A 15,431-nucleotide genomic window follows, 5' to 3' on the forward strand; every position below is an offset into this window, starting at 1 on the left:
CCGGATGAGGCTCCGTCTGAACAAGCTTAAAATTTCTGCGGAGACGTGCTGATCACCGGGTGTCCCTGGATGATCGCAAGAAAAACGAAGGGTCCGATGTTACTAGTATCTCCAACATTCATGTGATTGTACCCTTGTCACTCCAATGCTCGGCCACCGAGCGGTTTATCCACGGCTGCATTGGATGCAGTTACAAACCGGCCGGCCCGTCTCATGACGGCACAACAAGCCTTTGAAGACCTTTAGGATGGCGAGCGGAAGATTACACCAAGCACGATTCGGTCGCCTCGTTCTCCTACCCACGGCTGACCCCTCCATGCCCCACTATCAGGTCTACGGTACGTTTTCCGCGGCTGGAACTCCATGCCCAGCGTCGCCACAGACGTCGAGGCGCTTTCCAAGCTGCTGAGCCGTCCTTTTTCAAACAGATGAACCAATCGAGGGGCCACGTTGGCACGTAGGTAGCTGTACCTATCCCAGCTAGCGTTCGGGGGTGCCAGAGATGTACTCTAACATCGAGACTGGGTGTGCAATCTCACGATAAGCCAAACGGTCATGCGATTATCAGACTTGCCTTGCCCAACGCAAGGTTGGGCCCAGGCATCAAGACGATGCCGCTAATGGGATCTTAGTATATTAGCCCGGCCACCCACTTGAGTGCGTAGTTTTTCCCAGCCAAAAACCACTTCGCGTCGCCCTTCAGAGTTTTTTCTACGTCTACCGTCTCCTCCGTGTCTAAACTCTCATATATCCCTGCTACCGAACATGGCACCGTCCGCTATCACTCCGCCGGCCATTGAGGTCAAGTCCCTCAGGGTCCCGGTGTCCAGCATGCCGGTAGATGCGTCCAGCATCGGCACCAAGCGGAAGATCATCTGCTTCTCAGGTATGTGTGTCCAGTTCTCATCGACCACCCGGATCTCTTGCTTCCGTGATGCACGCGCTGACTCTTGATGTTTAGACTTCGACGGCACGATCTTCATGCAAGATACCGGCCACATCCTCTTCAACAACTTCGGCTGCGGTAACGAAAGGCGCGCGGTACTCGATGCACAGATCCACAGCGGCGAGCGCTCTTTCCGGGAGGTATCCGAGGAGATGTGGGGTTCTCTCGACGTCCCCTTCGAGTCTGGTTTCGAAGTCATGAAGACGGCGCTGGACATCGACCCGGACTTCCAAACTTTCCACAGGTTCTGCATAAACAACAGCATCCCATTCAACGTAATCTCCGCCGGTCTTAAGCCAGTCCTGAGGCGCGTTCTTAACCACTTCCTCGGTGAAGCCGAGTCCGCCCATATTGATATTGTCGCCAACGATGCCACCATCTCAGCCGACGGTCATGACTGGAAGCCCGTATGGCGTCACGAGAACGAGCTTGGCCACGACAAGGCTCTTTCCATCAACGAGTACAAGGACACGGCCAAGCTCGAGTCCGACGACGGCACGATTCCCATGATCGTATTCATCGGTGATGGCGTCTCCGACCTGCCAGCTGCTCGCGAAGCCGACGTCCTCTTCGCTCGCAAGGGTCTCAGGCTTGAGGAGTACTGCCTGGAGAACAAGCTGGCCTACATTCCCTTTAACACCTTCGCGGACATCCAGCGCGAGGTCATCAAGATTGCCAAGATCGACGACGAGAAGACGAAGGGCAAGGGCTTGCCGAGCAACTTCAACCCCCGCGCCAACCTTTGGAGGCGTGTGTCGAGCAAAAGGGCAGTGCCGTTGCTGGCAGCTTTCACCCCGAGGGAGGAGAAGATGTTTACATGGCCCGAGACCTTCACCACCCTAACGCCGACGGTCGAGAAGCCGGCTCTGACCGTTCCCGCTGCTTAATAGACGCGTTTGGTGAGGTGTTAGGTGGAGTTGCAGGGTGGATGGTCCATGGTCGCTACTCGAGTTCGGAATCTAATAGCGAAGCTAGTTGTATGCATTTACATGGCGTTGGGCTACTTGGGCTATCTAGCCTCCGATGTTCTGTTTTTGGTATGCATTTGGATACCGCGGCTGGTCTTGTAGAAGCTAGAGTAGAGAATCTTTAGCATCCTTTCCGCTTCCTACCTCGTTGAACGGATATCAAAGCCTCGGCATTAACTATCGACATGAAGTTACACGGAGCGGAGTGTGTTAGTTTCACGCTCAAGCATTGAACTTGCTGCCGACTCTTACGACGACGTTGAATAGGGACCTTCCGAATCCGTCTACATACATAGGAGGCTGTTTGTCTTCCAATGGCATCTGATTGCGGATCGATGAAACGAGGGGAAATGACATCTGTCGGTGCCCTGCACCATCCAAGCCCCACCACCGATCAACCTTGGCCCGTGGCTATGGAAGCTTGTATTTGGGGGTCTCAGCCCCTCTACTATTATTAACAACTGGCCCTCCATTTGCACGCGATCTTTGCCAAAGCTTACGAGCACAAGCAAGCAGCTGAAAGACGGAACAACGAAGCCTGCTTTGAATATCAATTCAATTCCTGCTCGTGGAGTTTAAGCATTTCATCGTTGCACCCGCCGCCTCATCTTCAGAAGCCCCTTCTCGCCACGCTTACCTCCCACACCTCAACCCCCTGGGGCCAAGCGGGCCATTGCGTGTCAACTGCTCGGCGGTTGAGCTGCTTCGTCATCTCTGTAGTTCATTGTGAAGGTGTTCTCTAGTTAGGATTTCAGAATCGTCCTATCCCTACATGCCGCCACTGTAGCGTACCCTGTGCTCATTCGTTAACGCTATTCATCATGCCTCACCGACCGCACTTCAGCTCACGGATAAGCCTTCCGAACCGCCTTATGCACAACAATGGATCTTCTGCGCCCGGAAGTACACAAGGCAGTCGATCCACGAGTCCACAGCCACACATGGGAGTGCACAGGAATGGCAACCTGATACTCAAGGTCAGCGTGATCAAGGGCAGGAACTTGGCTGCTAAGGACAAGGGTGGAACCAGCGATCCGGTACGCCGCCCTCGTTCAAAGATTCAAGCCAGCAGAGGCGTCACGGAGCAAGCAGACTTATAGCACAACAGTATCTCGTCATCTCGCTTGGAGATGCTAGGGAAGCGACGCCTGCCATCGACAAAACGCTGAATCCAGAATGGAACCAGACGTTCGAGTTGCCCGTTGTAGGCGCGCAGAGCCTCCTTCTCGAGGGTGTCTGCTGGGACAAAGACCGGTTTGGGAAAGACTACATGGGCGAGTTTGATGTGCCGTTGGAGGACATCTTCGCGAACGGGCAAGTCATTCAAGAGGCAGGTGCCACCATGGTTCATGCGGGAAGGTACACTTTGCTGACATGCCACAGCCTAAATGGTACCGTCTGAGATCGAGGAAACATGGCAAGAAGAGCAGCAACGTCAGCGGCGAAGTTCTGCTCCAGTTCTCTATCTATGATCCGATCCATACGTCCGCTACACCGCAGCAGATTCTGCAGAAGCTTATGGGCGTAGTTACGACCACCCCTAGTCCTGATGAGGATCAGGACCACGATTTGGAACGGGTCGACACCGGCGCTAGCATAGATACCGACGACGATGACAACGACTCCATAGTGGGATCGGACACAGAGAGTGTAACGGCAGAAAAGAAGCAGAAGAGAATGCGGATAAAGCACCTCAAGAAGAAGGCTAAATTGCGAACGTATGAGTTCAATGGCAGCTCTGATGTCGCTGGAGTCGTGTTTTTGGAGATTGTCAAAATCACCGATCTCCCACCGATGAAAAACAGTAGGCACACTGGCGCGCCCCTTTCGCACAACGCAGAGGTCTAACGTACGACAGTGACTAGGACATCGTTCGACATGGATCCGTTCGTTGTTACCTCCCTGGGTAAGAAGACGTATCGCACGCGCGTTATTCGTCATGACCTCAATCCCGTCTTTGACGAAAAGCTCGTCTTCCAAGTCCTCCGACACGAGCAACGTTACTCGCTCAGCTTCACGGTCATGGACAGGGACAAGCTTTCTGGTAACGACTTCATCTGCCAGGCCAATTTTCCAGTTGACACCATCTCGGCTATGGCTCCAGAGGCCGATCCCAATACTGGTCTCTATGATTTGCCAGACCCGCCAGATCCAACGGCCACCCCTCCTGCCGCTGAGAGTAAGAAATCTCGGTTCCGGCTTCCCCTGTCGCGTTCTGCTTCCGCCACAAGCCTCCATCGACTTGGTCGACCAGGCTTGAGGAGAGAGGCTTCCTCATCGTCTCTCTCTAGCAGTCAGGGCAACGGTGGTGGTTACGATAGACCACCACCACCCACAAGTAACCCTGGCCCCACAAGCGCGCCGAGGGATTCACCTGGCACCATTCCGGCAATCAACGTGGATAGCGCTCCGATCGACCAAGAAGGCCTGAACAGTTACGACATACCGCTGGAGCTCAAGAACAAGGAGAAGTGGGAAGCCAAGCACAGTCCGACGCTCCACATTAAGGCTAAGTACCTCCCTTACAAGGCATTGCGACAGCAGTTTTGGAGAGCAATGCTCAGACAGTACGACGCTGATGACGATGGCCGTACCGACAAGGTCGAGCTTACGACAATGCTCGACACCCTCGGTTCCACACTCCGAGAGTCTACGATCAACTCGTTCTTCGACAGGTTTGCCGATGAAAACGGAGGTGAAGATTATCTGACTTTTGACCAAGCCGTCATGTGCTTGGAAGAGCAACTGGAGAGGCTTGAAAAGAGGAGCTGGCAATCGAAGTACCGTGGCTACAACCCGAGCACGAGCACGTCACATCTATCATCGGTAGGTAATGGAGACGCGTCTGGCTCCGTGACGCCGTCGGCAACATCAAGTAACGGGACCCCGATCAACAACCAATCCAACACGTCTTTGGTACCCGCCATAGAGCAGGACCACCTTGGTAAGGATGGCGAGGAAGGGTTGGACCTGCCAGATGATCTAGGAGACGAGAAGGGTGAAGAACACGTTGTTGAGATCCATGAATGCCCCATCTGCCATCAGCCTCGCCTCAACAAGAAGTCCGACGCGGACATCATCACGCATATAGCGACCTGCGCCAGCCAGGATTGGAGACAGGTCAACAATATCGTCATGGCTGGCTTCGTGACGTCTAGTCAGGCGCAGCGCAAATGGTATTCCAAGGTCATCACGAAGATCTCATACGGAGGCTACAAGCTGGGTGCCAATTCCGCCAACATCCTCGTCCAAGATCGCCTCACTGGCCAGATCAACGAGGAACGCATGAGCGTTTACGTCCGCCTGGGCATCAGGCTTCTCTACAAGGGCTTGAAAGACAACACCATGGAGAGGAAGAAGACCCGGAAGCTGCTCAAATCTCTCAGCATCAAGCAGGGCAAGAAGTACGACGACCCAGCCTCTGCCGCCGAGGTAGAAGGCTTCATCAATTTCCACCAGCTCGACATGTCCGAGGTGCTGCGCGACACGAAGGACTTCAAGAGTTTCAACGAGTTCTTCTACCGCGAGTTGAAACCGGGCGCCAGGCCTGTTTCGGCGCCAGACGACCCGCGCATCATCACCTCGCCCGCGGACTCCCGCACGGTCGTGTTCAATACTCTGGCCGACGCGCAGGCCATCTGGGTCAAGGGCCGTGAGTTCACGGTCGAGCGCCTCCTCGGCAACGCGTACCCGCAGGATGCGAAGAGGTATAGGAACGGCGCGCTGGGCATCTTCCGCCTCGCGCCGCAGGATTATCACAGGTTCCATATCCCGGTTGACGGCGTGATGAACGAGCCGAAGCTTATCGAGGGCGAGTATTACACCGTCAATCCCATGGCGATCCGGTCTGCGCTGGATGTTTATGGCGAGAACGTGAGAGTGGTCGTGCCGATTGACTCCGTCGCTCATGGGCGGGTCATGGTCATCTGTGTCGGTGCGATGATGGTGGGCAGTACGGTCATCACGAGAAAGACAGGCGAGCATGTGAAGCGCGCGGAGGAGTTGGGCTACTTTAAGTTCGGTAAGCGCACGTCCTTCCTCGATAGACTAGTTTAAATGCTGATGCTACACAGGCGGCAGTACAATCCTCCTACTCTTCGAACCCGGCACCATGGTGTTCGACGAAGATCTCGTCGACAACTCAAAGGGTGCTCTAGAAACGCTGGTAAGTTTTTCCGAGACTCTCTCTGAGTCAGGCGCTGATATCATGCCCTAGGTTCGCGTCGGCATGTCGATCGGACACACCCCGGACCGTCCGCCGTACACGCCGGACATGCGCAAGGAGAACCCGACGATGGAGGAGAAGCAGGACGCGAAGCGTCGTATCGAGGGTAGTCTTGCACCTTCGACCTCAGTGGGACCGACGGCGGCGGCGTCGATGGCGGCGTGAAGGAGCACTTAGCATATGGCGGGTATCATGTATAAGCAAACCGATGGGTTATGGGTTGACTGGGGGAGATTTGGATGTCCTTGGCTGGCGGAGGGGGTGAATGAAGCGCATGACATAGAAACAATACGTGATAAGATATCACCGTTTCCCTCACTGATTAGCTTAGTTACTTTTGTACTGAGACAATGCTGTGATATATAAGGGCGCCATGTATAATGCTGGGCCGAACGTGCGATTGCACAAGACAAGCTAAGGGATGGTCGTCTGGTATTCTCACCCCAGCTATAGTGGCTTTTGCTGGTTATGGATGGTGTGTTGGAGGCTGGTTATGCGCGGGAAGCTGGAGTCGTGGCCAGAAAGTAGGAACTTAAGAGAGTAGTTCGACATATCACGTGTCTTCTTTACACGATCTTCATCAAAGAAGCCTCGTATAGACAATATCAGAAACTGATATGCTTTACACATTTTGTGACTTTATCCCAAACCCGATTCTGGGAGCACAGGAGGTTCCACTCCATGTGTATGCACATGATAGTTGCCACGATGGGCAAAGGCCCATCGCTGTCGCAAATATTAATTGTGAACGGAAATTTTGACCTCACCATCCCAGGAGTTCCTGGCTATCTTCGATGGTCTAGTGGTGATGATTTCCGCTTGTCATCAGACGCTGATTACAAGATTTCCGCGGGAGACCGGTTTGTCACGTGATTCCGCTGTTCTCTTAGTCGTTTACTAACAAAATATCACAGGGGTTCGATTCCCCGTCGGAGAGACACATTTTTTTGGCTTTTCATACGCTTTGAATCTCTCATACTACTGACATCTCTCTGGTTCAAAATCAATACATCTTGTATGATAATTCCGGCGCTTTTTTGCTTATGGGAGAGTTGACATGCATTGAGGGGCAATTTTCGCAGCGAGCTTCCTGCCATTCGAGTTCCTCATAACGTCGGCTTCAGGTGTTGATCCCGAGAGCCTCGACCACCCACGTGCCACCGCAGACCTCAGACCTCAGACCTCACACCTCATACATTTCCACTTCATCAACGACAGAGCCTTGATTCCACGCCCTACTTCTTGCACCGCTTGTCGCTTGTACGGTGTATGACATCAACAGTGTCAACATCGCTGTACGACAATAGGTGGACTTCCGCATTCGTTTCAATATCCCGGGAACTTGTTCTATGGATTTGGTGAAATTAAGATCTGTCTTCAACGCTGGAACCATAAAATACAGCATCCTCAAAACCAAGCAAAGGGAGTTTGATCAATCTATGAGCCCAAAGAAGTCGCTGCTGTCTCCGTAGCGCCATCGCGTTCTACAGGCAGAGCATGTTGACCAGTTGCAGGCCACACTTCCAGCCGATTGAAGCGTTCCTTTGGTGACGAGGACCTGACCGCACTGTATCCAGTTTCGGCCGGAGCCGCCTCCAAGCAGAATGGCTATCCAAAGTCTCGTCTGTCCTACACGCGCCGCCTTGCCTCCAACGCCTTGTTCCTCTTCGTCTCTTCGTCCGCGATCTTGTCTATCTCTTTGAGGTCGAAGATTATCATCTCTTTGCCACGGAAAGGCTTGCATGCTATGTGATACAGATGCGCGAACCAGTGGTAGAACGGTGTGAAGGCGACGTTGTACTTGTTGTGATGGAGGATGTAGAAGAGGCACGGATAAGCCCATGGGCGGTTGTCCGAGTAATCCGCGCTATTATGCAAGGTCAGTCCCACTACTCACCAGCATTAAATGCGTTATGATCCACGTACCGTACTGTCGGGAAGCCAAGTCTGGGATCCTTCACACCGACACTCAGACCGAAAGCATGCGTCTCCGCTCCAGGTTTCTTGCTCTTCGTGATGCGGAGCTGTTCGAGACATCCTGGATATCCACATTCGGCAGACTGCTTGATGAGCTCTTCATACCATAACCTGTCTTGATCAATGACTTGGTTTCCCCTCGTAACAGAAACCGCCGCGAACGCAAGGCAGATCGCGCCCCGATAAAAGAGGGCCAACTCGGCAAACAGCTTGCGCGCTTCATTGAAACGGCTCAGGTCGTCGATCCTTGCCTTGTTTCTGGCTCCCGAAGGAAGTCGCGTACGGACGACATTTTGATCAAGGTTCGCCATGATTTGGTCCTTTCGCGTCATCGTGATTGTTTCGTATGCTGGATCCACATGGCCAACGACTTCCTCGGCAAGATCCTCGAGCAGCTTGTCCATGACAGGCAGCCATAGACTTCCTTCGCTAACGCAGCCGAACATAATGGCCAACAAGCCGTACATCCGGCGTAGCTTTTGGTGAAGCTTGGCCTCGGTGCCATCCTTGTCCGAGGACCCCACCGTGAGTTTTCTATCAAAGATTGCTGTCATCATTCTCCGGATGTGGTAGATGTTGTCGAGAATGATGGGAAGGCGATATGCGGGCCGAGTCCAAAAGTTGGCATCTGGTTTCAATTGGACGATCTTCTTGGGCCTCCGGATCTGGCGTTCGAAAGTACGATAATTGAGCTTGAAGCGAGATGCTTCGATCTCGTTGCTACTCAGCTCTTCCAGCCACTGCGATGGGTCAGCAAGTGCGGTGTTTATGGCGCCATGAAGAGCGCGACGCAAAACGGTAGGACGCTGTGTTACTGACCTTGGCTAATCTCTCATCAGCATCGCGCAACTCGGGTCCGCTCATGATCATACTGCCTGTAATGGCTTTGCTCCGTTGGATCGCCAAAACGCCTTCCACCTTGGGAGAACGAACATCAAACGGACGGGTGTGTCCGGAATCGCAGTTCAGTAGAAAGCGTGTCGTGAAGTTATGCTTTTTCTTGATCTTGTCTCGGATTTCTTTCTCGCCCGTCTGTGGTCCGGCTTTCTTTTTCTCATCTGTCTCGATCTCGTCCTGCTCCGCCTGAATTTGATCTTGAGTTTTGCGGTCTGGGATTGTCATGAGCATTCCTGTGGTATCGTCCTCAATCCAGGACTCCAGACGATTGTCGATTATCTCAATACCTTTGTTGTTGAGAGTCGATGCTCGTAGAATGCCCCGAATGGAAGACAGTGCTTTGCCAACTCGCTGTAGTCGATCAACGGTCGTCTGAAAGAGCGTCTGGCGTCGGGGATCCGTGCTCTTGATTACTTGGTCTGTCAGCATTCGCGTCAGGCATAGCTCGAGATCCTGCAAGTGCTTGACGGCTTCGAGTAGAGCTTGGCGCGTGGTATGATGGCGTGAGAGCGTCTCTCGGAGCTTCTGGGATTTGGCACTGTTATCGGGAGGCTTTGCCAAGGTCCCTTCGAGCTTTGTCTGCTGCCGCGCATAAACAGATTCGTAGATTTCGATGGCCCGCTTGGAGATTCCGTGCCTGACTTCATTGCGGCTTTCCCATTCATTTCTCCAACTCTATCTCGCATTAGCGTGATCGTGTTTCAACGTTCTAGACAACAGCGCGGACTCTAACCTCGAACGTCGCGAAGAGAGTATACCTCTTCGAAAGGTGGATTGAGGCCAGCCAGTCCCATTTGAATGCGATGTGATCATGGGGTTTAGGGTTCTTCATGAACTCGAAGAAGGCAGGCTCGCAGGCAAGGTGTAGTGCAATTTCTTCTATCCACGTCTTATTCAAAGCACCTGGAGTACCTGTACTGGATATAGAAGCGGTCTCAGCCGCGGCTTCGCGTTCCAAGTCGTCAGTAACAACGAAAACCCACAACTCGGAAGTTGCAATAACTTACATCTTACCCTTCTGCCCCCTCCTGGATTGGCTAGAGTCTCCCCCTCTGCTCTCGCTCGATCTCGGCCAGCCTGCTGCCAGTTATCAATGACTGCTATTCTTGCGATTTCTGCGGCTGATTTCGTTTTCTTCTGGCCGGGAGCTCCTGAGGCTGTGGCAGCCGCGAGGGACGGTGGCCTTGGGCGCTTCTGACCGGACGCCTTTGGAGGCATTGCGTAACACGTCTTTGGCGCACCCAGGTTCTATCAGAATTGAAAGCTGACGCCGTTTGGTGCCTCTGGCTGTGCGTGTTTGTTGCTGCCGCAGATCGATGTGAAGGTCGGGTCCATGCAGCCGCAGCACGCAGGATTTTTCAATCTCGCCAAGTCAATTCACTCAACCCTTTCAAACTTCGCTACCTGGTTGCTTCACACACTATCTCTGGGCTAGCACAAATAATTCCAGGCAGTGCCTGTCTCATAGCTTCCTGGCCTTTCTGACATCCTCTTTGCACACCATGCAGTCCAGCTCTCCTGCCGGACCGCTCGGTGGCGATCCTTTTGAGAACATCCGTCATAACCTCAGCGCTCCATGCGCCCGAAAAGTATTCGACGATTATGATGAGAACGATACACAAACCATGTTGGGGATGTTCAAGAATCTCTATCACCGCTACGCTCACGACAGCAGCTTACGACAGCTTGGTCCCGGTCGTGGAACGCTCTCAAGCACTGGACCGTACCTTGTAAAGTGGAAGAATCTGATCATTCAAGGGCTTGTCCACGATGAAGTCTTCCAACGGATGGTTGTCGATGACATTTTCTGCCATAGGATAGTCGAATGGAACGCGCTTCGCCTGCAGGAACCGTGGCTACAAGGCATTTACTTTCCCGGGTTCTATGACCTTTACAGCGAATGGGACGCAAGTCCGCTTGCAGCCTTGTCCACGTTTACACGCACGCCTAGTCAAGAGCAAAATCTCACGCAAGATGTCATTCAACGAGCCAAGCACATCCTTATCAGCCTCATACAGCAGTTTGAAGGACACCACCGCGAAGAACAGTATGTCGGCGCTCGTTGACATGGCGCTCATCATAATAATTGTTTGCCAGTGATATTACTCTTCTGCAGGAGATCAAACTGCCCGCAACCGATACAGATCCTTATGTCCTCACTCTGCTGAAGCTAGTCATGGTAAGTAGGTACTCAATCCAGTTTGGCCTGGCTAACTTTGATCAGACTGAGAAGCGTAGGAATAACGAGAGCGCCCTCCTGACAAGCGATCTGCAAGACAACTGGCTTACGCCCGACCTGGGCCTTGGCCAACGGCTGGAAGAAGAGGCTCCTACGCAGCCGCCGGGGAACACGATCATTGATGGCTTTGGCGCAACCATCATAGGATTCCTGAAACAAGCACGGCCAATCACCATCAGCTTCTCTGAGCCTGACGTTCCCACTGATGTAGTTAGTCGCCTCAAGTCTGCAACAGGAGAAGCAAGGCCCGACAAGGTATACGAGGGCGTGATGGCTCCACGTTATGAGGACAATGCGGAGCAAGACTCTTACATCGATGATCCTCGTTTGTATGACTGGCTAGCGACGGTTGACAAGGGAATGTCTTGCTGTACCTTCTATCCAGGATTTTATCTTCCACTTTGCGGTGCCATACGTTACCACGAGCCGGAATCTTCCAGACAGAATCAGTCGTCCCGGCTACATCTGGAAGGTTCCGAAGAGCTGATGGACACACCTTCTGGTACGTCTTCGACGTGGTTCTTGCCTGTTGATGTTGGTTAAAAGAAGGGTAGACTGACAGTGTACTTAGTCGGCAGCCTTCACCATAACTCTGGCCGGCATACATCCGCAGCGCTCGACCCACGGGTTAGGACAGATAGCGACGCAGATGTTCTTGAAGGAGCCGAGAATTACGTGAGAAAGGTCTGTGATGTTCTTCCGTCTGGGCAAGACCATTCTTCTAACTACGGTTGTAGGAATTCCGCACGAAAGATAGCTTCTCCATTGATCACTACGACGCGTGCATCGGAGTCCTTTCAGGGCGTTATGCACGGCCAATCAGCGTCATCGGCAAACCCAACACGCACTACGTGTTCCGGAGCTTCAATCGAAATCAACTCCTGGACAACTGGTATCATGTACGCGGCCTGCTGTACGTCATTCCTAAGTACTACAACAAAGCCCGGCGGTCGTTGTGGGCCAATTGCACACAGACAGAGGAAGACCTCTGCCGCTGCTTCTCTGCCATAGTCGCAGCCAAAGACCCTATCCCATGGATTCTCGGCCTAGAGTGGCTTTTGCGAGACTTCTGGAGGAAGATCGTTCAAGCCTTGCGCGCGCCGCACGACGGTGAAGGTGTGAGACATGGGCCTGTGTGTAGTGAGTTCCAGGCTAACACAAACAGTTTCCGTTTCATCTTTTGAAAGCGCGCGTCGGATCTTCAACGAGTTATGCCTGTTATCCCACGGGATCGCGATCGCTGCGATTGTCACTCGTCATCGGTTCTCCACACAACTAGCTGTTGCGAGCGGCAATGAGCCAGGCAGGCGTGAAATGACGGTGAGGCTTGTCTGGGGATTATCATTCGACAGCACTAACCTGCAGCAGAGATATTGGTACATTGCGCTTCGCCAATGGGACGATATATGCGCTGGAGTTGATTGCCAGGCCTCGCTCCCTCCGTCGCTGGCACACAGTCCATCATTACGGCAAATGCTTGCAGCCGGAACCCGAGAACTCAGAATCGGTGATCCAGACATCCGTGGCTTGTTTTCGAACAACAGAGACACAGGCTACCCTTGTCTGTATGCCGCTATTGTCAACGTTAGGTCAGTGCCGCTTTGAGATCATCTCACGCCGACTGAGTGGACAAGCGCTGATTACAGACATTGTTCAGGGCAAACACAGCGCTCAAGCTGGTCGTTTGGTGGTACTCGCACCTATTCCACTCTTCCGAATGCCGGTGTGCCAACAGCGAATCTATCGTGGCTTGCTTCTAAGCTTCATGACGCTACGAGTCTCAGTTCATCATACTTGCTCTACTGGACAAGGCGAGAGAGCTTCCGTCTTATGAATGAAGCAAGACAATCTCCTTGGGTTCTTTGCAGTGAGAAGACACGCGATCAAGGCTGTGGTGGACAGTTACTTAGCGGAGCTTAATCTTCTCGAGCCAGACTCTATTACACATCATGTACAATACACACACATCACACTCAGAATGCTTTTGCGCCACCGCAGCGATAGAATCTCTTCTCTCTTTGCCAGTGTTAACGAAAGTGATAGAGAGTTGTGCGCCGAGGGGCGTTGTGTGTTTCTTTATCAGCAGAGCATCAGCCGCCCGACTCTCCACTAAATTCTATCAAGCAACGTTGCAGAAGTCCTGGCAGCGTTTTTCGCTGAGCGAAAAACGATACTCTGCAGTGCACGTTCACATCGCATTTCTAGGCACCACACATATATCAATTCTGCTAAAACACCAACGGTGAGTTGTTCAAGCCTATTTCACACAGCGTATCTTAAAGATTAGAGAATACACATTGCTGCGTGCCGTTAAACTTGAGCTGAAAAGTATAATTCGAGGCGGACAAACCTCGGAATCACTAATACTTCTGCAACGTTGCTCGCCTATGAAAATTATACTAGGATTGAGAGAATGCGGTACGTTCAAGCTGTCTTTGAGTTTGCATTACTTTGAAGCTTAATTCACCGCAAAGTGTGATTCAATATGTATAAACCGCGATTCTGCCTGATGTTCTTCGGCTTCGTGGTCACTTTACTTACTAAAAGAGGCTTAGTTGGCACAACCTTCCATCACTTTCGTTAAACAGTGCCCTAACCAGGTCACGTGCTGTCTTTTTTTGTTACAGAAAGCGCGCAGGCAGGCATACCATGCAACGACTCACCTATGCCCGTTGCTAGGTCCGTAGTCCTATAAGCGTCACGCACTACTTAATCTGACTGTCCCTTACTGCGTTTGCATCGCCGTTCCTCTTCGATACTGGATAGTCAATCTTGTTGTCCACGTATGAAGGTTGATAAATGTACACTTCCAGCCGTCACTCCTCACGACTACGATCTGAGCACCAGTGTTTTGCCCTCCTAACCATCAAGATGTGTTTCCACCGCACGCCTTTGCCGCTTACAAAGCATCGCACCAATCCCCAACTTGTCCTCCCCATCCACACTAGAAGCAGTTCAGATCGTACTTGCCACGGACAGCTTTGCATGCATACGGATGGAACAAATGTGAGAACCAATGAACTACCAAGGTAAGGTTCTTGTCGGGTCTGGGCGCTCGGTCAGGAATAGCTCGGATGATCATGCAAAGTGCCAAACTTACTTCCGGCCGTAGATGGCGGTGTACAGGCATGGATGGGCATAAAGCCGATTGGTGGAGATGAAGGCACGAGAACCGTGCTTGCCAACACGGGCTTGACGTGTGCCCACAGAGAAGAGCGTGCGGAACTTGAGTTTGCCCTTAACGGTTGAAGGGTTGGGAAGCAGACGAAGGCAAGATGGGTTCGCACATCTAGGGTCGAAGTCGTACAGCATCTGATACCATGCATCCTGTTTTTGGCGCGAAGAGAATTAGCACACTGTCGGACGTGATTCAAATTTCTGGTGGTGATGCCGCGAGATAGCTCGGCAGAGAACAAACAAATCATGACTCACCAAGTGCTTGGCCATGCTCTCTGGGGTGTAACTCCCGGTCACTTGGGCAGAGAGAGGGTAACGGATGACGATAGCATTCACTGCAGTACCGTGCGCGAAAAGGCATAGCTCGCTGAAAATGTTGGAGAATATGACCCTTGCGTCTTCTTCGACTGCCATGCATTAGCGGACGTATGTTGGAAGATGGGGCACGTACTGGAACCTTGGGCAGCGGAACCTTGAGTCTTGAGGATAGCCTGCCAACAATCGCGCAAAACGTAGTCTAGCACTAGGAGCCAAGGGGTTGGATCCGTGGCCGCGCCTTTCATTGCAGCGATGACCATCATGGTGTCTCGTTCAGCTGCTTGAACCGCAGCTGACGTGCTACTCTTGTACACAGTGAGGGCGGAGAAGAGCTTCCGAACGTGTAACCAGTTGTCATTCATTTGGTAGAGGGAAAAGCCAGTGAAGCGAGAGTCTTTGAGGTCTCGCTTGTCCGCATCGGTGGGCCTGGCTTTGCGGGTTGCAAGTGACTTGAAATCTTTGGCGAACGTTGGCAGCGCGAAGGCTTTATCTAGACTCTGCACATAGATTAGTGTACTTTCTGCAAATATCGTATCATGGCTCGCTGTATGCCAAATGGCACACATATGTACAGCAAATTTAGATGGCTACTAGTAGCTGTAGTGGGTTCATAGACTAGCTTCGTCCTCTTTCGTTGACACGGACCGTGTTGCACACCAGTTTAAACAAACACAACAAAAAAAA

General features: G+C 52.4%; 5 protein-coding genes and 1 non-coding gene across 6 annotated transcripts; 4 read left to right on the forward strand and 2 right to left on the reverse strand.

The window, feature by feature from the left end:
- Positions 1 to 765: 765 nt before the first annotated feature.
- Positions 766 to 1,833, forward strand: W97_09184 (uncharacterized protein; the record flags this gene model as incomplete). Its single annotated transcript, XM_007787047.1, has 2 exons — positions 766 to 886; positions 962 to 1,833. The coding sequence occupies 2 exons, from the start codon at positions 766 to 768 to the stop codon at positions 1,831 to 1,833; spliced, it is 993 nt and encodes a 330-aa protein (XP_007785237.1).
- Positions 1,834 to 2,735: 902 nt separating this feature from the next.
- On the forward strand, positions 2,736 to 6,304 carry W97_09185 (uncharacterized protein; the record flags this gene model as incomplete). The annotated part of the gene is made up of 6 exons (XM_007787048.1): positions 2,736 to 2,951; positions 3,023 to 3,259; positions 3,298 to 3,718; positions 3,773 to 5,935; positions 5,988 to 6,079; positions 6,131 to 6,304. 6 exons carry the CDS (start codon positions 2,736 to 2,738, stop codon positions 6,302 to 6,304), a joined length of 3,303 nt encoding a protein of 1,100 aa, XP_007785238.1.
- A 623-nt stretch (positions 6,305 to 6,927) lies between these two features.
- Positions 6,928 to 7,076, forward strand: W97_09186. Its single transcript has one exon. It is a non-coding gene; the product is annotated as a tRNA-Asp (tRNA).
- Positions 7,077 to 7,768: 692 nt separating this feature from the next.
- Positions 7,769 to 9,807, reverse strand: W97_09187 (uncharacterized protein; the record flags this gene model as incomplete). The annotated part of the gene is made up of 4 exons (XM_007787049.1): positions 7,769 to 8,006; positions 8,066 to 8,856; positions 8,936 to 9,688; positions 9,772 to 9,807. The coding sequence occupies 4 exons, from the start codon at positions 9,805 to 9,807 to the stop codon at positions 7,769 to 7,771; spliced, it is 1,818 nt and encodes a 605-aa protein (XP_007785239.1).
- Positions 9,808 to 10,515: 708 nt separating this feature from the next.
- On the forward strand, positions 10,516 to 12,857 carry W97_09188 (uncharacterized protein; the record flags this gene model as incomplete). Its single annotated transcript, XM_007787050.1, has 7 exons — positions 10,516 to 11,060; positions 11,111 to 11,192; positions 11,238 to 11,754; positions 11,824 to 11,936; positions 11,990 to 12,368; positions 12,418 to 12,572; positions 12,621 to 12,857. 7 exons carry the CDS (start codon positions 10,516 to 10,518, stop codon positions 12,855 to 12,857), a joined length of 2,028 nt encoding a protein of 675 aa, XP_007785240.1.
- Positions 12,858 to 14,348: 1,491 nt separating this feature from the next.
- Positions 14,349 to 15,313, reverse strand: W97_09189 (uncharacterized protein; the record flags this gene model as incomplete). Its single annotated transcript, XM_007787051.1, has 3 exons — positions 14,349 to 14,579; positions 14,685 to 14,836; positions 14,881 to 15,313. The coding sequence occupies 3 exons, from the start codon at positions 15,311 to 15,313 to the stop codon at positions 14,349 to 14,351; spliced, it is 816 nt and encodes a 271-aa protein (XP_007785241.1).
- Between the last annotated feature and the right edge of the window lie 118 nt (positions 15,314 to 15,431).

Source organism: Coniosporium apollinis, assembly GCF_000281105.1.
Source record: "Coniosporium apollinis CBS 100218 chromosome Unknown supercont1.88, whole genome shotgun sequence".
In the NCBI taxonomy this organism is placed as follows: Eukaryota; Fungi; Ascomycota; class Dothideomycetes; genus Coniosporium; species Coniosporium apollinis.